A 25,032-nucleotide genomic window follows, 5' to 3' on the forward strand; every position below is an offset into this window, starting at 1 on the left:
AGCTAGAAATACAAGAAAACTTAGAGTTGTTCCATAATCCTGATTGCTCAGATTTGTTGCAGAACATATTGGCAAATTAAATCTCTCAATTTAGATGGTATGTGCTCTATTTGCCATCCAAAAATCTCATTTCAATGACAACTATCATATTCAGAACTGAACATATTATTTCCCCAAACTTTTCTATAGTACTGTTTTCTGACAGCTCTTGGCAGATGGGAGTGCCTCTTTTTACTCAGAAAGGCTATTTAATTTCATCTGCACAACAATGAGGTTTCTGTTAGTTTGTCCTCCGTGTTCCTAGCTAAATTTTGAAACCACGCCTTCATCAAATTAACATAATAGTAGACAGTGATAATAAACTAGAATCATTCAACATTAATATGCCATTGCCATTCTCTTGTTAAGACTCGGTTGGCTAGGGCTAAACCCAATGATCCTCTGTTAATGCAGTATGCCCACGAGCAATTCCTGAGTAAAGACAATGGGACAGCAAATTGAGACCTATGTGCTACTGTGGTTTTGTTGTTTTTTTTTTTTGTGTGTGTGTGTGCCTGTACCTGTACAGAGCCCCTCTGAAGTCAGCAGGACTCTGAGCCTCGCTCAAAGCCTGCCTGAGCAGGGCTGACTGCAGGGCTGTGGCACTGATGAGATTTATACAGTGAAAGCTGTAGTAAGGACCAGGCACCTTCACAGACCCCTTGCTTTGGTGTCTGTTTACATGGATCTTGAAATTCCCTTTTTTTCACTTTCCTGCAAGCTCCCTCTACTTCACAAACGAGTTTTGCTTGTGCTTTGGGTAGTCCCTTAAGACAGGTTTCACTGTGTAAGTTTCCGTGCACACACATGGGCTGTCTTCAGCTCTCACAATAAGAAGAGATCTTCTGTGCAGAGAGGCAACGTTTACAAAAAAGTACATTCCTTATCGTAACAAATAGAGAGCAGAAGACAATGTCCTTGCCCTCACTTTTTAATAGAAGGGTATAACTATATAAGCTGAGATCCACATCAAGTACCAAATGAAACCCACCATCTCTGCTGGTTGAAACACAGCTCTCATTCTTTCATGTTTAATCACTTCGAATAACATTATTTTTAAACTTCAAGAAGGAATCTCTTGAAAGTCTGTGTTTGGTTTGTATCTATTTTTCCACAGATTCTTTGGCAGCTGATGGCTTGGTTTCATCATCTATAGAACTAAAACTTTATTCTAATGTTTTATTGGTTTTTGTCTTTGAATTATGGTGTGCAGAAGGACAGCCTTCATCTACTATGTTTTCAAAAAAAGAGATACTGTCTCTTTAGTTAAAGACAAGCATCAATATAATGTCTTACTGAATGCAAATGCAATAAGGAATGGCGTATAGTTCTGGTTATGTTATATGACATTTGGCTTAGCGGTATTAACATATTGCACAAAATCTGGATTTTCCCTATTGCAGAAAATAGACAATAAAAGATAAATAAAAGATATGGGAAATTTCTCTCTTTCGTATGATCATAAAATAAATACTCTAATTTTTTTCTTTTTCTTCTCATCAGTCATTTGCAGAAATATTTTAGTATTATTCTTTGTTAAGCCAGCTCTTTATCATGTATGTATTAGGCATACAGTACAAGGAGAAATGGAACGAGATGGCAGTTATAGCAGTGGCAAGATGCAAATTTATTCTGGCAAAAAAGTAATATGTGCACAATATCAAGCATGCTTAAATTTGTGCCAGGAAAACTTACGAATGAGGAATGGATGGAATGGAATTTTGCATCATACATGATTACGTGTTGCTTAACTTCATAGAAGAGTCTTTGTCTACTCCTGATGTCCCACGTGCCACCAAGAGAAGCTGCAAACCACACTGCTGGAATGAAAATGGCAACAGGTACCCCAGCAGTAGTCACCTCTGCAACATGACTCTTTGTTTCAAAAAATTAAAGAAATAGACCTCAAAAAGATGACAGAGAAAATTCACAGACCATTGAACTGCAGGCACTGACTCCAAGTGGGGAGAGGGCAAGGACTTTATTACATCATGTACTTGTGTAATAACGGAAAGTCTGTAATTGTTTTCTGCTTCGTTTTCCCCAAGTTTAATTTGGCTACTTTATCCATGTGGTGGTGCTGTCACTGTTTTTCCTCATGTCTCTCTCATATAGCATGACACATGAGTGAGCACAGCCAAGCAGTGGAGGAGTCATGTTTTTCACTGACACCACTTGAAAACATTTCTATAGAAAAATAAGGGATGAAGGATGAAGAAGAGCAGGAGAGAAGAAAGAAAATGCCTTAAAGATAGCTCTCTACATTAATTCACCATGAGGCAAACCAGAAATAATAACTCTTCTTCACGTGCCAATTCAGTCAATACGAACCAGACTTGCTACTCTCTCGGTACAGTGCAAAAATAAACGACAATGTGTAATGGTGTGGAGAAAAAAACGATGAGAAACATCATAGAAATGGATGTCAGATGGCCTTTGCACAGCAGAGGTAGATAAAGGTTATAACAAACTGTTTACTGACCATGTACGCTTACTAGAATTAAGAGGTCAGTTGAACAAGAGCTCACCTAGTAAGAGCTTTCTCAGTAGCGCGACTCATCAGCTGTTGTACAGTACCAGAGCACTGCCCAGTTATTGCTCCATCACTTTCCAACAACATCTCTGTCCTTTCAAAAGTCTACATTCTACCATTAGTTAAGGCTTTTTCATTTGCATTTCTACATTTTCCCCCACTTTTTGCATCAGTTCAATATAATTAATACATGTGCCTCTAACAGAAAAGAAAATAACTAAAAAGCACCGTGTTTTATTGAACAAAATATAGCATGTGCAAGGAAGGGAAGGGAGGAATTATAGAAACAAACCAGTGCTGGAGAATTTTGCATTAGCTGGTGCTTTTTGTTGTTGTCATGTTTGCACAGATCATTTTAGGCTCCTCAGTCCAGGTTGTAGCAAAACACTATCAAAACAAATACTCTTGCAAAATATTTGAGCTTTCGCAGCTTAACATGTGCACCTTGAACCGCTTAAGCAGTGTGATTATCTTCTTTTTGTTTTTCTCCAGAATTTAACAGACCATAAAGCGTATACAAAAATGCATTATGCACCAGTGATTAAATGTTCTTACAACATTAATATTTATCAAGGGGTATTTCATAGCTAGAAAGTAGGTAACTACATTTTATTTCCTAAGAGAACATTTCCTATAGTTTTCCTTCATCTCCCAGCTACACAGCAAACATCTCTAAAGTGCACTTCCTAAGTGTAGTTAGAGAATAGGAAGGAATGTAAAGTTTTTAAAAACAGCCCTTATTAACTTTTCCTTCCATTGATTCTACTGTAAACTCTAAAAAGCCTTTTTAAAAAACAAATTTTTCATACACTCAGCAGGTGAAATGTTCCCACAAAAAATAAAAGTAAACAAATTAAAAACCATCCCAAACAATGGAAAATCAGCAATCAGATTACAATCTTTTCTCTTCACTACTCATATCCTAGTATGCCTTGACTGGTTTTATTGCACATTTATGAAAACGCTTGTCCTGTATATTTAAAACAAAATATTTTCTTTATCTGTGCTAACACATTCTTGTGCACCCTTAGGAACTAGATTAGCTTTCAACAACATGCAGGTATTAGAAAAACAATAGAATCAAAACCAAAGACATATTTTGTATTATAGATGCTCAAAGGCTTCTAGTGTAATCTTGCTGAGACGAAAAACTCGGATTTTGGAAGCTCTTTGCTCCCATTCCTTATGGAAAGCTGCTGGTTATGAGACAGCAGAAGAACTCAAAACGTAATTCACAATGAATGCCAATCCTTCACCTCCAATATGAAGGCTTCCCAACTACTCAACTTGCTGAGCATAACTGGTTTTACGTAGCATATCTAAAAAAAAAAAGGCTGCTCCTGTTCAACTGACCAGTGAGAAAGGACTGGACTTCTTCAAAATGGGTATTGGAGCAACAGTTTGTTATATATTTCTTTACATTTTTGAACTGTCCGATCCCACCTTGTAAGGAGAGCACTTGTTTGTTCAGCTAAAAGGAACCCCCTTCATGCTCCTTTTGGGTTTGCTCAGTCAACTGGTTTGTGCAACAGTGGCAGAGGCACACTGAAATAGTGTGCCCATTCATTGTGATTACACAGACAGAAGCAAATGTATGTTGTCTGTGACTGTAGATGGGAGGAGAAAGGAGATGAATGGTTCCCATGGGTAAGAGGACAGTTAGGGTTTGCTTGGGGTTTTTTGTGGTTGCTCTTTTTTTTTTCTTTTTTTTCCCCTCCTTTTTTTTTTTTTTTTTTTTTTTTGTTAAATTTTATTCAGTTGCTCTTTTTTGTGTGTGGTTTTTTTTTTTTGTTTTGTTTTTTGTAGGTTTTTTGGCTTTTTTTTTTTTTTTTTTTTTTTTTTTTGCTATGTCATGGAATCATAGCAGTCATTCCTCTAATAGAAACTGACAGGACATAAAAGACAGAACTATCAGATGAACACACACAATGACTAGAAATATATTGACAGAGAAAAGACTTAATTTAGCTTTGAGAAACCATCCCAAAAATAAAATCCTGTATTAACAAGTGCAAAAAACAAACAAAAAAGAAACTCCAAACATTAAAACACAGTGTATAAAATGGTGTGAGAAATTTAAGTCACCATACAGCCTTTTAGTCAATAAAAAGCTGTGTTCATGTGTCCTCGTTGTTTGGGTAGTGGCCCATTCTTTTCATTTTACCCAAAAGGTCATTGAAGGAGAGATCTGAGGGTAAAGCACTCAGTTCTTGCTATTGACCGTAGTCATTTGGGCCTGTTGTGTTTCTATCATGTAAGATGAATCCTTTCTTTTATTCCTCATTGGCTGAATTATCTTCCAAAGTTGTTATGCCTCCAAAGCCCAGTCCTGTTGAGTTCTGTGCTGCTGAGACTGTAAGTACTGTATGTAAGAGAATTAATACAAGAACACACAGTTTAAGTCTGCTGTTACACAGTCTTGATGCTGATGAAACTGTGAGCGATGTCCTGTGACACGTTGAGCCACTTGTTTTTATAGTCCCTTTGGATTGATGATCTGATAAAAGTCCCCATCTGACATCACAGCATTCTGGTTCTGCATTGGTTGGATAGTTTTCATAGAGCCCTGTAGGGTAGACACAAGAAAAAAATAAACATCAGGCACAAAACTATCTGCAGAAAGTGGTAGGTTAAAAAAGCTCCTGACAGTTTAGTCTAAGCTACCAAATCCACATCTTTGTGTTAGTCTGAGGCCCTCAAAGCATTTGCATTTTGTATAATTGGAATTGTTGGAGGGATATGTGTCATCTAAAAAAAAAAAAACAACCATTGATCTTTGAATGATAAAGATATATGAACTCTTCCTTTTTGGAAAGTAAAAATTAATGATGAAATAGCAACTGATCAAACTGAACATTTCCACAAAATGTGAAAGGATCTTGAAATTCTTCCTCAGTCTGTAAATACATCCTGCAATATCACTTTCCATGAAAAGACAGACATTAAATAACAAATAAATTACATATTGACAATATTGATAACATTTTCAAACCAATATAGATCCAACAGCTTCATAGGAACAGTTTCCAAACCCAGCTGTTCAGAGTCTGCTTGTTTACCCTATCCCAGATGAGTTCAAAATATCATACAATAATTGGATTTCTTGTTATTTCTCAATAAACATGTAGATTATTTCTGTATTTAGAACTTTACTGAGTTACGCAGCCTGATCTGATTATTAATTTTTGAACAGTTAGAGCAATGTTGTCTTTTACAAAACACACAATTTCTATTTTTGTCTTGAAGCAACTTTTAAAGATAAAGTAATGAGAACAGTTTGTTTGATTTTCTATAAAGATGGGATTTAGTCTGCAGCAAATCAGGCCATTTTTGCACCAGGACAGGTTAGATACTTAGAGTACAAACACTTGAAGACTATTTCTCCTGTAACAGATCATCACTGGACTTCATGGGTTTTTTTATGAAATTCTGCTGAACTCTGGAACCAGTGGATAGCTTTTTATTGAAAGTACAATAAAGATATCTTATTGTCAACAACATATGCAACCAGCCAGGCAGCAAGGGACCTGGGAGTTTGGATTGACAGGAAGCTGAACATAAGCCAGCAGTGTGCCCAGGTAGCCAAGAAGGCCATCCTGGCCTGTATCAGGAACAGCGTGGCCAGCAGATCCAGGGAAGTGATTCTGCCCCTGTACTCAGCGCTGGTGAGGCCACACCTCGAGTACTGTGTCCAGTTCTGGGCCCCTCAGTTCAGGAAGGATATCGAGGTCCTGGAGCAGGTCCAGAGAAGAGCAAGGAGGCTGTGAAGGGATCCAGCACAAGTCCTGTGAGGAAGGGCTGAGGGAGCTGGGGGTGTTCAGCCTGGAGAAGAGGAGGCTCAGGGGAGACCTCACCACTCGCTACAACTCCCTGAAAGGAGGGAGTAGCCAGGGGGGGGGTCAGTCTCTTCTCCCAGGAGCTCCCAGTAAGACAAGAGGGCATGGACTTAAGCTCTGCCAGGGGAGGTTTAGGTTAGATATTAGGAAAAAATTCTTTACAGAGAGGGTGATCAGGCATTGGGATGGGCTGCCCAGGGAGGGGGTCGATTCTCCATCCCTGGAGATTTTTAGAAAGAGACTGGATGTGGCACTCAGTGCCATGGTCTGGTAACCACAGTGGTAGTGGATCAAGGGTTGGACTTGATGATCTTAGAGGCCCTTTCCTACCCAGATCATTCTCCGATTCTGTATTTTCTGAGGCCCATCTTTTGGTGTTTGTGTGCATAACTGTGTTTTTAAACATGCTAACATACAGGAAGTGTCTCCCAAAGCAGGTAATTACATGATCTGTTCTGTGACTGCAGTAGCTCAAACTATTAGTGGTAACTGAAGACACACAGAGAATGCTTAATGTTTGGATTCCACTGAGGCTTGTTTACTATTCAAACTGTATTTCCTGCCTTGTTACAGGAAAACCCAGACTTGCTTTGAAATCAAAGCCTATGTATACAAGTTGGCAATCAAAGGGTATTTAAATAGGGCACTTTTGCACTTACTGAATTATAAATAAATTGAAGGCAACTCCACATTCAGAGCTACATTTAAGATGTGTCTTAATGCAAAATTACATTTCCTCTTTATTTCTGTTCAGCAATTGAATTTAGGTTTTGAATTTGCAGTTATGCATTTAATAATGAATTAAATACAGAACTACTATTCATACAACAGTTGCAAAGCATTTAGATAAATTCAGACAGTTTTTACACTGAGGTAATGCAACTTCACAATTGTGCTTCACCACATACTCTTTTGTAGTTACGATTATCAGTTTTGGCCCCTTGTATTTAATCAGTCAGTCTGCTCAGTCAGATAATTATATACCCGTGACTTACAGAAACTCTGGAAAGCTGGATACATCAGCCTTGGAAAACCATGGAGAAAAGAAATCTATGACGTTCTCTTCAGAAAATATTTTATGTGCACAAGCAGTTTGGGATAAGGAACAGGAAGGATGCTTCTGACCACCAAGCTACCAAGGTTTCCCTCTTCCTCTTCTGCCTTTGTGGTTCAGTTTGCAGATATCATTACTCTGTATTACCAGGATGCTCAGTATTTATATATTTCATCAACAGGAATTTTAGTCCATCTGGAAGTTCTTGGACCGTGTTCTTAATCAGTGTTCTAGAGTTTTCCAGGATACTTTTTTGGTATCAAACTGTTCTCCAGTCATGCTGGTCACACAAAACCTCTCACTTTGCTTTGTAATCAAAAATTTTTTTTTAAAACACACAGATAACATATTGATGATCAGCATAGCAGTTTTATCTGTAGGGAGTGTGTGTTACTAATGCTGATGCAAGAATTCAGGGTAGTCATTTGACTGATATGTTACTGGAGACATGACTGTAGATAAATCCCATGTATCCTGCTCAGCTGAATCATACTGAAAGAAAAAGGGGTGACAGCATGAGCATTATATTCACAGCTTTGGAGTAAAACCAGCAAACTGCAAATATGTTCTTATACAAGAATTAAGAACACAAAGACTGTCTATGGATGCATGGTCTGCTCATCAGCTAACTCAGAGAATGCTGTGCTTTTTGCCTGAGCACTTGCATTTCTTTTTCAGGGGAGCCAGCATGTAAAAGAGATGGTTACATTTCCACCTCTTGCCCCAAAACTGTCAGGATATGTCATGCTTGTAGCTGGATTTGTATCTCTAACAGCTGGTCTTGCTTACCTCACTTCTTGGTTTCTTTGCTATAGAAAAAGCTATGAAGCCACAGTATTATGCACCTTCCAGTCAGTATCAAAGGAAAATGATCCGATTGATGTATTTTTTGTCATTGGATAAATATTTTGGAAAGCCACAGGAAAAAAAAAATCTTTTGGTATGATATTTTTGGTATGATATGAGGTTTTGTCCTCATTTTCTTTCTGTGCAACTCTAAACTGTTGTCCTCTGTAACATAGATTTCTGCTTGAGAGGCATACCAGGCTTCTTGTGCTTGAAGAAAAGCTCATCAAGTAGAAGAAGAAACCAGGTAGGTGGATGTAGGATACCAGAAGTGCTGAATGCTACATTCTATTGTGAAGCACAAAGTAAATAAATTCTGCTGAGAGTGATCCATCCAGCAGTGACATCATTGTGTTGGTGAAGCCAACACTCTGCAGGACATTTGTCTTTCTGAAGCATTATTTCTGAGATTGCAATATTAACGTTTTCCAACTACAGAAGGCAAGAGAACACATTAGATATTTTATCACTCTGCTTGCTCACATCTGATACGGAAGCCAGTTCTCTTCGATCTTATCCAGATGGCCCTCTGAATTTCTAAATTGCTGTGCCTGTGACACATTATGATGCTTCTGTTTAGCCATGTATTTTATATTATAAAAAGTAATAAAATTAAATGTAGAAGAAGGCTTAAGCAAATTATTCTTTAGTCAGATTGTTTTTTAACTGTTGAATAAGGCTGTTAAGCTCTTTTGAAGAGGTTAATTTCCATTTCCAACTGTTGGATAAGACCTTTGTACTTTAAATTCGTTTTATCATTATATGTTGGTGACCATTCCAGATAGATGCCTCTGTCTATGGATCCACATTCAAGAAAAATTGTGTTTCTTCCCTATGCTCAATTTGTTTTTTTTTTTCTCTAAAATATGGACAGGACCAATTTCTTCCTGCTGTTGTAGTTCAGTGTTATCCCTGTAAAACTGAGCTGCTGCAGATCAGAATAAGCAAATGCTTATTCTCTCAAGGCTATGCAATAAACCTTTTGAGCTGTACCATGTTGAGATACAAGGTCAGATAACTGGCTTTTAGCAAGCATTTGGCTGTTCCCACTCCCCCTCTAGGTTTGCTTCTATTATGCACAATTCTTGAACAAAAGGCTTTACTACTTTAGTATGACAGGAAAGGATCATACATACCTGAATAGAGGCTTGCCATATAAAGTTCAGGGATGCCAATAGATTAATTACCTAGGTTGTTTTTACAGGACAAGAATTTTTGAAGCTAACAAACATATTATGATAAAACACCACTGTACTCAAAACTACTAGATATTTAGTTGACAGAATCTGCTGTAAAACCATGTCAGATTTCCTTGTAAGAATACCCATTGCTAGTAACGATTTAAACCATGCTTGTCAAACATTAATGGGATTTGTCCTGCTGTCTATGTTAGCTTAATATTTTAATATTTTAGGACCTACTAAGAGGTGTAGGCAGGAAGCAAATGACATTATTGTGAGTTATTTTTAGGGTAGGAATGTGGATCAAGTATATATATATTTTTTTTCGAGTTTGCCAAGAACAGCATAAACCACATTGATTTCAGAGATTTTCCTCTTCTTGAAGTGTTCTCCAAAGAAAAGATAGATTGTGATGTATTTTACATATTATATTTTCTCAAGAAAAATGCTTTTCAAATTGCACTGAAATCAGGGCATCTGTTTTTAAACAGACATTCTACAGCTTAAACCTGCTGGTGAAACCCAGACACAGATTTGCCCCTTGAGAATAAGCTGTAGTTAGAAGAATTATTCCTCAGCCCTTTGATGAAACTTGTTAGTCAAAAACTAATTCTGTAGACTGGTGAAATTCTTTATAATAATGTGTGCTATGGAGCAGGACTGTCAGTTTCCTTTCTGGTGAATACTCTAAAGGAGGAGGAGTTTCAGAGGAAGTGCTACTTTGCATGGATCACATAAGCATATGTTAGTGATAATTTTCAAAAATTAGTAGATGGGAGGATATTCACACCATGATTATCAGGCAAACGAGGTGTTACTTTGGAAACATGGAATTATGAGCCTAAATTAATATGAACTAATTAGTATTAGCCATAAATAAGTATGAACTGAATGAAAACATTTAAGTGATTCAAGGCACCTTAAGCATTTGTGCTCCCACCTCTTCTCTCCCCTTACTTTTTCCTTCTACAGTGGAAGGTATCTGAAGTTTGTTCAGCACAGAAGATCAGACAAATTTGATCCTCCCCTTGCTGGCAGCAGACATGTTCAGGCGACATTGTTCTTAGGAAAACCAAAGGATGCAGTGCTTTTTTTTGAAGAAGCTAATGAACACATCTCTGAGTTATTGCTGCTTCCTGCATTCCTTTCCTGTACAGAGGAACTCAAGTGCTCCATCATATTCCATGGTATCTATTGAACAAGTAAAGAGTGTTAATATGTGGCTGGGATTTCCTGCTTGATATTTGCTGCTGTTGTGCCACAAGGCACAAAAAGACCATAAGTGCTGGTAAATAAAGTCCAACACTGGTAGGCCAAATTCTGTGCCTTCAGGTGGTCCGGACTTGGCATATGGAGGGCAGTTTTGGGGCTGTACTCCATGGTCAGAATAAGCTATGTCCTTATCAACAAGAAGTTTGGGGCAAAAGAAGATTTCTATAAAGAAACAGCTGTAGCTGAGTATCTCATGTCAACCCTGAATGCATCTGAGGACTTTTTACCTCTCACTAGTTGTACTCCGATTCTACTAAATGTGCATTAGTTGCTGGGACATGCTAGGGATGGTAGAACATCTCCTAGTTTAATCCACAGAAACCCAGTTTGTATCCTCCAAGAACTCTCGCCAGCCCAAGTCAAACAGCAAAGATTGTAAACAGGTTTGTTTCAAAAGCAGACTCCTGAACTAGGTTACTAATGTGGGTGCAACTGCAGCATTGCCAGTAAGTCCTGTCTGCTCAGGGAAGGGCTGTGTGCAGTGCAGAGGTAATGTCTTCTCCTTTCTCTTTGGGCATCTCTGCTGCTCATTTGGTAGAAACTAAGATCTCACGTTTTCTACGCTGAACAAACTGAATGGACAGTTTTGGCTGTGAAGAAAACTGAAGAAGAGGAGGCTCAGGGGAGACCTCATCGCTCTCTACAACTACCTGAAAGGAGGTTGTAGCCAGGTGGGAGTTGGTCTCTTTTCCCAGACGACTTTCAACAAGACAAGAGGACACAGTCTTAAGTTGTGCCAGGGGAGATTTAGGCTAGATATCAGAAAGAATTTTTTTACGGAGAGGGTGATCAGGCAATGGAATGGACTGCCCGGTGAGGTGGTGGATTCTCCATCCCTAGAGACATTTAAAAAGAGACTGGATGTGGCACTCAGTGCCATGGTCTAGCAACCGCACCAGTGGGTCAAGGGTTGGACTTGATGATCTCTGAGGTCCCTTCCAACCCAGCTAATTCTATGATTCTATGATTCTATGAAAACTTCCATGGCCTCCACGTCCTCTGTCTATCTCCACTGGGAGATTGCAGTGAGCCAAACAGAAGCAGTTTATGGGCTAGACCAGACCCCAGGCCAGCTGCTGAGCCATAGTACTTTGAAAGGCACAGGAAAAGCAGGAGTTGTGAAGTATTTCCAGCCTCTTCCCAATGCTCTGTACCTAGACTCACAACTTTCAGCTCTCTTTTCACACTCAAAGAGCATGTGTGAAGGAAATCTTCCTCATCTTTCATTCACACTGGGGAAAAAAAGGAAAAGATGACTACACCCATGACATAAAACACGCCCACTGCTATGCACACTGTTTTCATAAGTCATAATTAAAAATCTTGACCTGGAACATTGAATAGGATACATTAATTGTACTCTGTAATGTATCTTATACAATATTATTACGTCCCTTAAATATGATTTGGCTTTGCACAGGAAATATTAGACATCTGAGCTGCAAAAAGAAACATTAGATTAAACCACTGGAAACTTCAGTCATACAGATATAAACTACAAAGATCTAAACTGAAAGCAACTATTTAATGTTAATGAATATGAAAAGACCTATGTTCCCAAAGAGTGCCTGGTGGAAAGTTTGACTTCTGTCTGGTTGTGACTTCTGTTTCCTAGAAGAAAGGGGGAAGAGGGAAAAAAAGACTTCTTTCTAGGTGGCCACATGTTTCCATAATCAGAAACATACTTGATTCTGACTTCTGAAAATACCCAAGTACTTTCTTTTGTACTGTGGTTGTCTACAAAATACTACAAAACGCAAGGGTCAGTGATGCACAGCTAGTGTAGCATCCCCTCTTCTCTTCCCACTATCTGCTTTCATGAGAGATAATCAAGTAAGATATTCTCAGTTTAGAATACTTGTTCTTTTTTGTACCTGCTTTTCAGGAATTACAAAGAAGTAATTATTAAACCATATTATAATCTACAACTTTTTTTATTTTTTAATTTGACAGTATCAGAGGACTGGGATGTACACCACCACCGTGTGTGATTCTTAGCCATAATTATGGCTCCAGCTTGCCTCCCTCTAATGACTCTACACATAGCAATTTTTTTTTAAAAGCATTTTAAAAATTACCTATTCAGAAATTCTAAGATAAAAATGCAAAATTTCTTGTGGAAAAAATAGCCAGTCCTGTGATATATTCTCATCACGTGGAACTCCCAAGAAAGGATAAAAATTTCTTATTTTTTCACAGCCTCCAGTACTTCTTTTTCTTACAGACTTCACCCTCAAGAAAAATCCTGTCCAGAGAGGGAAAAAAATAAAAATTACATGGGTTCTCAGGCTGCTGCTGGTGCTGCCGTGCTCCCACTTCCAGCAGGTGTCCCTGTGCTTCTGCTGGATGCTGTGGTGGGACGTGGTTGATTTGGGGAGGTGGCAGCTCAGTAATGCCATGGCAGCTGCCCATGTACTGGGGAGGTGAAGCCTGACCAGTCCCTTATCTGGCTGCAGCTCGGAAATGACATGTGATGTTTATATCTGCATCCTGCTCTCTGTGCTGCAGTCAACTTCAAATAAAAACAGCTATCAACAGGGCACCTTTTCCTGTTATTTACCTTCCATGGTGTATCAAAATGCTTTATAGAAATCAATCCTCTGTCTTTCCATTAACCTAAATCTCTGCAGGACCCTGTGGAAGTTGTCTGTTACCATGGAGAGGAGGAACAGAAGATCTTATTATAAAACTAGTGCTTCTAAAATATTATTAAAGAAAAAAAAATCCACCAATTCTTGCCATTTCTCAGAGATAAATCATCCTATAAGCAGAGGAGCTTCTTTTTTTTTTCTCTCCAGACAATATTTTATAATTAAAAATGTGTCTTAGCTAGTCTAGAAAAAAAATACAAACATAACCAATTCAATACCTGCCAGATTTCTCTGAAAGTGTAAGTCAAAATTTAAAAAATAAATAAACAAACAAAAAAACTTACCTGTAGCATTTCTGTCCATGAAGTAACACCGGAATCAGGAGCAACAGAAATATTCAAACCTCACTTACATGAGTGACAGGCTGTGGCAAAACACCATTCATGAGGAATTTCTGAACTTTAAGTTAGCTCCTACTCTGTTTTCTGCAGCAGAGCTCAGTGGTGACAAGATAACCAGCTAGAACAACTAAATATCAAATAGAATTACCTTTGATAGGAATTTTTTTTTGTTCTGCTAATGAATTTCACTCATCTAAGGAAACACAGGATCAGAAAACAGAAATCCCAGAAGTGCAGCAGGAGAAAAGGTTCTTCAAGAGTTGGGACACCTGCTTTTAGTTGCTTTTCTGCAAAACAATTTCAAGCTAGCTGTCAAGGAGACAGCTGAAATAGAGTATTTTGTCTGCTGTTGAACTCACTGTACTTTAAATGAAATAATTCAGGTTTTGTTGAACTGCATAGAAGTGTAAATCTTTATCTGCACAGCAATTAGTCTAACTTCTCGTTTTTCAGTGGCAGAAAATGCTCTTACAGTGACTTGCTGAAAAATAAGAGGGTGGCAACAGATCTATATTCCAGACAAAGTTTGCATTCCAGCCTTGTTTCTCTCCTCAGCATCTTCTCTTGCACACAACTGCCCCATTTCAGCACGCTGACTCCCAAGGGTCCATGAATAGAGCTCTGCTCTTCCAGTGCTGAGTCCACAGTGACTCAAGTGGACATAAACTTTAACCAAATATCAGTTAGTGAACTCCTGAGCTGAGAGTGGGGTTTGATTTTAAGTGTCTTCAATAAGAACTTGGTGACTAACATTGGCTACAACAAATAAGAGGGCAGCCTGTACTGTTAGTGGGCTGCAGAGAGCTAGTCAGTTCATTGGGTGAAGATGCCTACTAAGGCTTGAATTAAATAGCTTCCAGCACTACTGACTACAACAGATCCTCAGTGAAACTATTGAGAGCTCAGAATTTATGTATAGATACCACATGACTAATTTCCTGCAATAAAATGAGTTTAATCATCCCCTCAATCTGCTTTTGTTCTGGTTTGGGCCAGAATAAAGGTAATTTTCTGTCTTGTATTTTTGCTTTCAGCTAAGTCTCTTGTAAGTAGTTGCACTTGCTGAAATTAAAAGCAAGTTTCTCAGAGTCTGCTTCTTGGGCTGATAACCCTCAATGTTTATAGTTACTGCTAGAGACTGGTGTGCAGAGCCAAGGACACTGCTCAGCTCTGAGGAAGATTTTTGCCCTCTGGAAGGAGAGAAGTAGTAAAAAGGTCCCACCTGAAGCCCTCCTTCGGGGAGGAACAGACAAGACAGATGACAAAATTGACCAGAGTATTCCATCCCATACATGTCATACTCAGTATAAATTTGAGGGATCACGAGAGTCAAACCCCTTCCTGCTTCCCCTTCTTCTCCTGTTCCTGTTTGCTTCAGCATCCTGGGAGGACTCTGCTTGTCTGCCTGTGGTCCTGATCCCTGCCAGCCTGAATCTGTGTGTTCCTGCCTCCACCTCCCGACTGCTGCTGACTTCAGGAGTCCAGCCTGGATTTTCCCAGGGCTGCCCTGCAGCCTCAGTGGTGATGTGAGAGTTACTGGGGGAGGAGGAACGTGGTATCAATTTTCCTGTATATTGGTATATATTTAGTAATTTTTCCTATTCACCATTACTGTTTTATTACAGTTGTGTAGTTTAGTTTCCCACCCATAAGTCTTTCTCCCTTATTCTCTCTCCTTTCTTTATCAGGGAGGAGAGGGGGATTAACAGAGAACATCTGTCATTCAGTTTAATTGCCGGGCCAGTGTTAAACCCTGACAAATTTTCATCCCAAACTCAGAGGTAGCAGGCGATGAATTTTTGCAAGATCATCTACTTTGTGTATTTTAGGAATGAATTTGAACTTGGAGATATACTAGGACAATGGAGAGGTGGATATCTATGTCCTATGAGATTTTATGAAATAACTGTTAGGGTAGTTCTATTCTTTGCTATTATGTATGTGTGCAAATGTGTACATGCATGTATATATATGCACAAACGTATATATTTTGCATAGATGTTGTAAATGAAAATGTCCTATGTCTCTCACTTCAGTTTTTACTGTCCTATCTTAAACTGGAAAATAAAACTAATTTGCTTGCTGCGTGTGCACGTTGGAAGGCTATTAATATTTACAAAATGACTAAAGTGTAGTGCTAAACACTATTATCTTATTGATGACTACCAAACTATAACTCGGCTTACAATTCATTATATTTTCTTTTGCATATGGGTGGGTATTGCTTGATTGGGTGGAATAGGTTTGATCTTCAAGAAGAAATACAGTAAACACCTTGCTACCAGAACTGCCCAGAGTCCAAACACAGCATATAAAGTGAACTGAGTTGTCATACACATTATGCCTGTCTCTTTGATGATATAGAGCATTTATGAGGCTCTACATTATACTGTGGTTTGAACTAGCTCACCTTGGGCAACTCATTTAGAATCAGCCTTCCCAGTGCAGCCCCAAGTTAAAATGGAGACTGTCTAATTTCAGGTATTTGGAACAGGCTATCAAATGACCTAAGTGTTGAAATATAATTTTACTGATTTAGTGGGAATAAGTTTTCTAAATATCTTAAAAATTCTTGGATGATATTCCAGACACTGGAAATCTGCAGAGGATGTTGATATAAGCTGAATTTTTGTGAGGATAACACTCAGCCACTCTTAAAAAAAACTATCTGAGGCCCCTGAAATATACCAGACATATTTCTTGCATATCATGTCCTCTCTGGATCATTCTGGGTTTATGTTTGGAGGAAAATGTTTGGTTCCTTACATAAGGAACCAAACCATTTAATCAGCTGGTCCTTATCAGATGAACAAAACTGAATATACTAAAAACTGATATAATTTTTTTGTTTTTTTCATGAATATTTTATGACACAGAGCCTCCATCCTCTGAGTACTGGATGACATGGAGCAAAAAAATCATCCAGCAAATTATTAAACATTAAAAACAGCCAGAACAAATTTCTCCTCATAATTTTGTTTTGTAAAGTTAATGACTGTGGCAAGCTGTAGCATAAATGTGCATTAATAAATCTGGGCTCATAGCCTAGCAACTCTGGGAAATCTTTGCGATGAGGAATACCTCCAGGCTCTCACAGTTAGAGCTCATGGAAGAAGCATTAGCCACATTCTCCTTAGCATCTAGACTTAGGAAAACAGGTGAAATTAGCTTTTCTATACTGTACCTGTACAGATGAAACTTGATAGTCCTCCATAGATGACATCATCATTGTCTGGTAATATAAAGGGACACCTCGTCTGAACCTCCAAACAGTATTGCTTGCAAGGAATTCTGTTGCTGCAGTGAAACTGTGTGACTTCAAAATACTGGGAACAGAGCCAGGCTTTGTAGACAGTCTGGAAAAAGAGAAGAACCAGAAGTACAGATGGATGACAATAGCACTGTCATTGTTAGAAGAACACGCTGTATAACACCTACATTAATGCTCCTTCTGAAACCAAATTTTTAGAGAATATCACCTGGGTAAATCATATTCTTAACTTTTGTTGATCGTCCCACTTCAGAAATGAAAACTTCAGCCAAGTGACTTAAATGCAACAGTTAGTCAGGACTAGGCTTATGCTATAATTATTTTAGTTTGCAAACAGGTATGTCTTTTAGCTGTGCCATTCCACTGGACACATACATATATGCTACATGCCTCTCTCCCTATACCTTATCATACAGAGAGATCCTAACCTTACCAGAAGCTGGTCTGGGAAAAACCTATAAAAGTAAATGCAAGAAACAGTTTAAAACTTGGCTCAGGATGGCTCTCTCTATATCATCTGGAGCTAAGATAACAGGTTGCAATAGATGGTGCTGCTTCCCTTCAAATAAAACCTTACCCAGTCCACAGCATTAAAACACATCAGGGTCCCTGAAGAGCCACAGCTGTAGAGCAGGGGATGAATCTGCAACAGTGAGGATCAATGGCTACATTTTGAAGCTAAAAAGAATACACTAAAGATGCTGTCATCTGATGCTGCCCAGCCATGGCTGCAGAACTTGTGATTAGTACAATTATTACCATCGTTTAAATAGAAAATTAAAATTGAGATGTTGATTTCACTTTATTTTGATTATTCTTTTCTGAGCACTAGACCAGGTTGGTCCAGGACCTGTCCATTCTGGCCTTGAATGCTTCCAGGGAAGAGGCAGCCACAATTTCCCTGGGCAACCTCTTACTTACACTGTCTCAACAACATTGCACTAAAAATTTCTTTCAAATATCTAATCTAAATCTACCCTCTTTCAGTTTATACCATTACCCCTTGTCTGATCAGTACATGCTCTTGTAAAAAGTATCCCCAGCTTTTACCTAGTAAGTGAAACCTCCAGGGAATCCTGAAGGTCTTCAGCCCTTCCATTTTTCAAGGTCTTTTTCAGGCCTAAGAACTGGCATGAAAGAGTCTGAGCAATTAGAGGACTGAACATCATGGAAAAGCATGAGTTTTACACTTGAGGACTTACAGTGCAGACGAGGTGGAATCTAGAGTCATGTGTGGGTAAGGAAAAAAAAAAAGGGTCAAAGCCAGATTTGAGCACCAGAAAAGGCTTACCCATAGCTGTTAGCCCACTGCCTTCACAGCTTTGGCCTCTGTTAATTCATAGATTTCTAAACACTACCCATCCATCATCTGGAAAAAGATATATTTGAAGCACTGTACCTAGTAAGCAGCTTTGATATGGCCATGCTGCTTTTCAGGGTGAAAGGAAAAAATGTAAATGTCCACAGAGGAACAGTGCTGGGCTAGCTGGTAGGCTGGAGAGTAGTTTCTCTCAACTCTTAACAGTACAGTGCTTTAAGTGCCTGTTTTCCAACAAATAAGCTATTCTACCATTCTTGGACAACTTAGAATTTCTAGATTTACAGAGAAATCTTCATTTCATGCCTAAAGATGTGCTACCCCAGAGGCAGTACAGAAGTGTATGAAATGAACTCATATGTGTGCATATTGCTCACTGAGCATCAGCCTTTGCATGAGCCTCATGGCTGACCCAACTGAGCAAGTGGACCCAGAGCAGTCCATCTTTGTTTCAGTGGTAGTAAAATGTGACTTCCTTAGCTTAAATATCAGAAGCCCATGATTTGGAATGAAAATGAACAGAAGTTTATTTAAATTTTCCTAATAGTGAAGCAGATATAATGGTCTTTGATTAGTCAGTCTTCCTTCTTGCATCCTAGAAAAGGGTTGGGAATTCTGCTCTATCCCCTTGCAAATCCCAGATGCCTATTTCCAGAGTCTTATTACAAGGCCTGAAACTATCAGTCTCAATATATTTTGGCTTGTATTTTGAGTATGGCATGCACTTCACAAACTATTCTTTGATAGCATGTTATTTTTCCTTTTTTTTAAAGGACATCAATGGCTAAGCCCCAAAATTTATAACCACAATAAACGCTCCTCTTAAAAATTATTGCATGTAGAACATTTCAAAGTATGAATTGCATTCTATTAGTATTTTTCTGTATCATTTTCAGTGTGTCAACTGAAAATGAGTATTACTCATCTGAATGGAGACAACATGTAACATATGCTAAGTTTTTCATGTCTTGAAACGGTGCAACTATCTTTCATCTTTCTGAAATACAAAATGTATTATATATATGATTTTGAGGGCAATTTTCTTTACCTTTCTTTCTGCTGTTCCTGTAATTACCCATTGCTTCTGGCTGGCTTTCTTTTCCCCCCTCCCACCCCTGCCCAGCCTCTCATTTCACATCTGTTCTGAATTGTATGGCATCACTGCTGAACTGAATGGATCCCTGGGTATCTGTGAAAAATAAAGGGAAGATGCCCATATTTTCTTTTTAAAAACTAAAGTAAGGGTACCTTTTCATCAAAAGATTAAAATATTCCTGCCATTTTTTTCACAACAATACTTCATCCATGCAACCTGGCAACCTAGTAAACAATACATCCTCCTCTCAAACATTAGCAGAATATTCTTTTTCTTTCTCATGTAAGCTACGGAATAATGTCAAAAACAAGTATCTCTCATTTCTGGAATATTTCTCTACAATACAGATTAACTGCAAGTATAGGAAATCACCAAAGAGGCTTCAGCATTATGGGTCACGCACAAAAGTTATAGAAGATTTAATTATTTAGTTTGAGGACATTAGTGCAATGCTTTGTTTTTCTTCCTGTGTTGGCATAATCTCTGTCAAAATACAGCCTTCCTTCTTAAGTAGGTATTATTGCTCCAAGTCAAAAAAAAAAAAAAAAAAAGAAACCAAAATATAACATCCCAGAATCTTGAATGATAGCACCTCTCATAATCAACCTGTCAGCTACTACCTACCACACAAAAAAGGCCACATCTTCACATCTAAGCATCAACAATTTTTATGTGTTTGTGGTCATATGGGGAAAAAGGCAGTCTGGCTTATAAAGTCCAGAAAATGTTCAGAATTGAGCAAAGTGCCTCTCTCCTAAATTTCCAAGACTCATCCCTCTTTTGTGAAGCTTAAAATGCTCTATTTCAAATGATAGCTGATATGAGTTTCTCCAAAAAGGAAAATTCATAAAAAGTGGGAACGACTGAAAAAAATCATAAATGCACATTTTAATGCACTCTTTTTCCTTATCTGCCATATGTTTTCTGTTTTCTATTTCAGGATGGCATGTCTTTACTCCAATTCTAAGTGATATTATGACACTATTCTGACTGCTTCTTCCATTCCACTCTCTGCACTTATATTGGGTTTTCTCTGAAGAAAGAGGAAAGATGGAAAGTGGATATGACAAGAAGATCATGTTTGAAAAAGCCAGAGGCAGGGGAAGTTCTCCAGATTTTCCACTAAGTAAAGATTTCTAGAGCAAAATTACTGCTCCTTCAAAACATGCACTTTCTCAAGGTTCAAGTTATTAAAACAAATGTTTTTGACTACATTCCAAGGAAAGCAAAGAAAGTCTATGACAGTGCTAGACGGGGCTTTTTTTAATATCTTCAATTAGAGAAAACAAACCCAAAAATAACTTCCAAGTGAAGCGAATGAAGTGAACTAAACTGAGTTAAAAGATTGGAAATATATATACATCATAGAGAAAATGCAGAGCTATCAACAGTTTTTTTAAGAAACAAGAGGAAATCTAGATGTCTTTACACAAAATCAGAACTTCAGAAAACAAAAGAATCTATTTTACTAGTATATATTTTGTGAATTTAACTAAAGCCACCAAAACCAAATACAAAACTAATACTCAGCACAGACTTTGGATTTCTTAAATTTATTATTTCTGATACATATGATCTTGTATATATGCTGCCTGCATATAATACAGAAAAAAATTAAAACGTACTTGTATTTTCGTCTGGCTTGGGAGATGATGAAAACCTTTGAAAAATCACAGCTGTTAATAGAAATCTGACATACTGATGTCAAGTACAGAAAACCCCCATGGCTTTCTGTTGTTTTTGTTTTCATTCTTTTTTTCAGCAAAGGAAAGAATTGGATTATTGATGTATCATGGCAACAACATACATACAGTAATTGTACATATCTAAAGATGTCATCTTTTTATCATTGGTAGAACTGCAGGCACTCTATATTTGAAAAAGATACAATCCTGGCTATTAGGCAAAACATTACGCTGGAAAGATAGTATCACATAAGAATAAGGTTGTTTTTCATGTACAGATGCATAACTACAGAATAACAGAAGGGTTTAATGGTAATTTTTCTCACCTAAGTAAATAAATCCTATATTGAAAAATCATTAAAGTTCATCTAACAAAGCTGGCCTTATATATCTAACAACCATCATAAAAATCTTGGTATTCATGAAGTATTAATAATATAATTATAAAATACATTATTATTATTTAGGCAGATTAATTAATTATTTGGAATTAATTTTGTTTTTTCTGTACAAGTTTTGAGCCAATGTCTGGAAACAGAAAACGTTTTATAACTTCAGTGACCACGCACCCATCACCAATAACCAGGTGCAGCCATTCAAGGAGTTAACACTTCACAAAAAACCCCCAAATAACCAGATATTACACTGCTTGTCCCACAGCCTGTGCAGTATCACCAGTAGATCAGTGCACAGCCCTGGTCATCACATCAACTGATTTGCAACTGTCTGTGCAATTGCAAAAAATTAATTTAAATAATATAACCAGTATTTGTTAAGACTGAAAAAACTACAGGAAGATAAAATTGTATTCATTATGTTTATATGCCCACAGCCTCTCTCCCTTCCCCTCTCTTACTCACACACTCATATAGGTACAATACCTATGATTCTAAATAACCCTATTTCGGTCAAAACAGCTTGAATTGTAACCTGAATCACCTGAGTCAAACTGTAAGTATTAGGAGAGCAGAATGGAAAAGCTCAATCAGTTATGTTCTCTACAGCTGCCAATTCATCACATTTATCAAGAGATTGATTCAGTTCTCTTCTGCCCCTTCCCCCCAGTATCGTTTCTGACTGCTGTTGCCATCATACTTCTTAATGGACAGTGAGTAATATCCAGGAAGTATTTTATCTGTTTTCCACTGGAATGTTATTTTTGTTCATTTTTTTTTTCCCACTCACTGAAGAAAAAATTGATGTTACTGGCCGGGTTGTCAAAATAATAATACAAAAGGGAACCTAGAAATTATCACATGGTGCTCTTGCTCTGTAGGTGTGGAGGATGGTGGAGGGAAAGAAAGCAGTAAGGGAGAAGTCACGACAGAAAGTCTCTCTGAAAATAGTGAACTGCTTTGCACTGATGTTTTACAACTATATTCATTCCTCAGTATGAGCATGAAGTCTTCAGAGAACAGCTCAATTGGTTCACCTACTGAAATGGAAGAGGCCCCTTGTGAACTTCTAAGGTGCTCTGTTCACTGACATTGTCAACCACATCAGGAAATAGTACCTTATTGGCATTAAGGAATTAACAATATTGCCTTGAGACAGTGCAATATGACTCCAGTTCAACTTCCTCCAAAGCTTGTGAGTATTCTGAGATAAATTCTGCAACCTTTATGTATACTGAGGAGTAACTCAAGCCCTGACCGACTAATCAATTGATTTTTCCAAGAATATTCATGGAATAACTTATTTTGTAAGCTGAGATGCAGAAACAACATTCATTAAAATACAAATAAAAAAACCCAAACCAAAACAAAACTCAAACACCAAATTGAGGCAAACAAAAAAACCCTATGCAGAATTCATTTTAAAAAATACAAATCTGGACTGCAGAATAATGATGCAGCCTCCCAGTATCTGCTGTGCTCGACACAAGTGGTTCCCAGTCTACTCTCACTCATTGACAATGGTGAATGAGCTGTGTGTGGACATCAAAATCCTTCTTGTTCCAGCCTCAGCTTTAGCATATGATTTTCTGTAGCCAAAATTAACCTTTAAGATTCTAGTATGCAACATGCTGCCTATATGCAATGGGTGATGTTGCACCCATTGTTTAAAGTCTGCTGATTTATAGTGTTGTGAATGTATGAACTGTTTAAAGGCACTGTATGGGATTTGAAGTTAGAGCATGTTTAAATCCCATTTATTTTTGAGTCTATGTGAATTGTTTCCATTGTGTAATATTCTGTGACATTACCACAAGGTTCTCTTCCGAGATTTCCATCTCAACCTTTCTATGGAACACCTTTAAAGTATCTACTTCAGCCTGACTTCATTTGTTTAATTTTAGTTGGTTTTAGTACCCCACAACCTTAAAGGATAGGGCCACCAGGTATATTTGAGAGTTAAATAAAGTAGTAATTCTCTGAAAAGTTGATAGTAACACATTGACGAAAAGCTACTGGTAAAGGCCAGAAAACCTTGTAAGCCTTTACTTACCCAAATAATGACATCAGCTCAGAACTATATGTGAAGACTGCCCAGGCAAAGATGAATATATTGAATAATATATTCAGAAAGTAAGGGAACAAGATCTCTGTTTAATTATGGGGCTCATGCCAGCACTGAAATACCTCAGAAGAGCACACTTATTTATAAAATTCATTTTAGATCTTAAACATGATGTACAGCAGAGAGGTAATAGCTACTGTCCCCTACCAACTAAGACATGGTCTGCACAGCACAGATTCTAAAAGGCTTTTTGTATTTGTATCACCAGGGTATTATGCGTTTGTTTGAGTGACAGTGCATCTCCTTTCAGAAGCACTTGGATCACTTGTGGTGCCTGCTTTGTGCATCAGGACCTGAGCTGTCATGTTGTACAAGCAGAGATGTCTTTTAGATAGTTTACAAGTGTATTTTATATAGACTACAGAACCAAAATATAGATGGATAACTGGTACACAAGATGATTAAGTCTGACAAGGGCAGTGTTACACACATGAACTCCCCCGGGAACTTTGTCAGTTTTGAGTAGTAAGAACTTCTGGCTTCTGGAAAACTGTACTTTCCATGTGCACTTTGGAATAAAAAATTGGCTATTACAGAGAGCTTTCTGCACACGAGAGCTGCGGGACTGCTGGTGGCATTTTTCTTTTGCCAGTCTTTGTTCCCAGTCCCATTCTGAGATCAGAGCATCCTCAGGGTAGGGCTGGCTAAGTACATGAATAGTGCAGAAATAGAGACTGGATAGGATGGATCAATCCTCCATAGGACGTCCTTGTCTGTGGTACCATCAGGTGATTAAATGTCCTTCATTATATGCAGTAGAAACACAACTAAACAGCAGCTTTCAAATCTGTGGGTTGCTAAAAATCAGATATTTCACAGGAACAGGCTTGCAATGGACAAAAGTTTTTTTTTTTTTTAGAAAGTTTCCATTTTCATTTTATTTCAACACTATCAAAATGAAACTAGTTTTGACTGGGGAAATATTTTCAATAAAGTTTAAAAAATTTCTCCATAAATAACCTATTGTCATTCACTTTATACAGCCAAACATTATTTATAAAACATTAATTTAAATACACATCACACTCTTTTGTATTTTAGTGTATTCATATTGACTCAAAGATAATCTCCTTTTTGAAAAAAAGCAAAAAAGTGGCTTTGTGCATGCACAACCACACCTTTATTTTTTTTCCTGCAGAATTCTAATTTACATATTTTTTTAATCTGACCCAGAGTGAACAGAAATTAACAATTTGAGCTTTCTACAGGACAAACATTAATACTTTCCATTTATTCTATTCTACATGCATTTTTAGATTCCTAAAATACTGCACCAGCTAACAAGAGTGACTGTTTCATATTATGGAAACTTATGCCTGAAATTTACAGTAATTTGGGAACAAACACATCTGTCTGGTGCTTATTTTAACCTTTGATTTTATTTAGATT

At 37.8% G+C, this 25,032-nt stretch overlaps 1 protein-coding gene across 1 annotated transcript in view; it reads right to left on the bottom strand.

Annotated features, from left to right (window-relative positions):
• Nucleotides 1–4,388: 4,388 nt before the first annotated feature.
• The window catches only part of NALF1 (NALCN channel auxiliary factor 1), a 441,440-nt gene continuing 420,796 nt past the window's right edge, over nucleotides 4,389–25,032 (bottom strand). Inside the window, exons 2-3 of the mRNA XM_071742904.1 lie at nucleotides 16,938–17,109; nucleotides 4,389–5,138 (exon numbers count right to left, since the gene is read on the bottom strand). Of these exons, the coding sequence (XP_071599005.1) occupies nucleotides 4,846–5,138; nucleotides 16,938–17,109 (465 nt within the window). The 3' untranslated portion in view covers nucleotides 4,389–4,845. The remainder of the gene's footprint in view (nucleotides 5,139–16,937; nucleotides 17,110–25,032) is intronic.

This window comes from Heliangelus exortis, chromosome 1 (genome assembly GCF_036169615.1).
Source record: "Heliangelus exortis chromosome 1, bHelExo1.hap1, whole genome shotgun sequence".
Taxonomy (NCBI): domain Eukaryota; kingdom Metazoa; phylum Chordata; class Aves; order Apodiformes; family Trochilidae; genus Heliangelus; species Heliangelus exortis.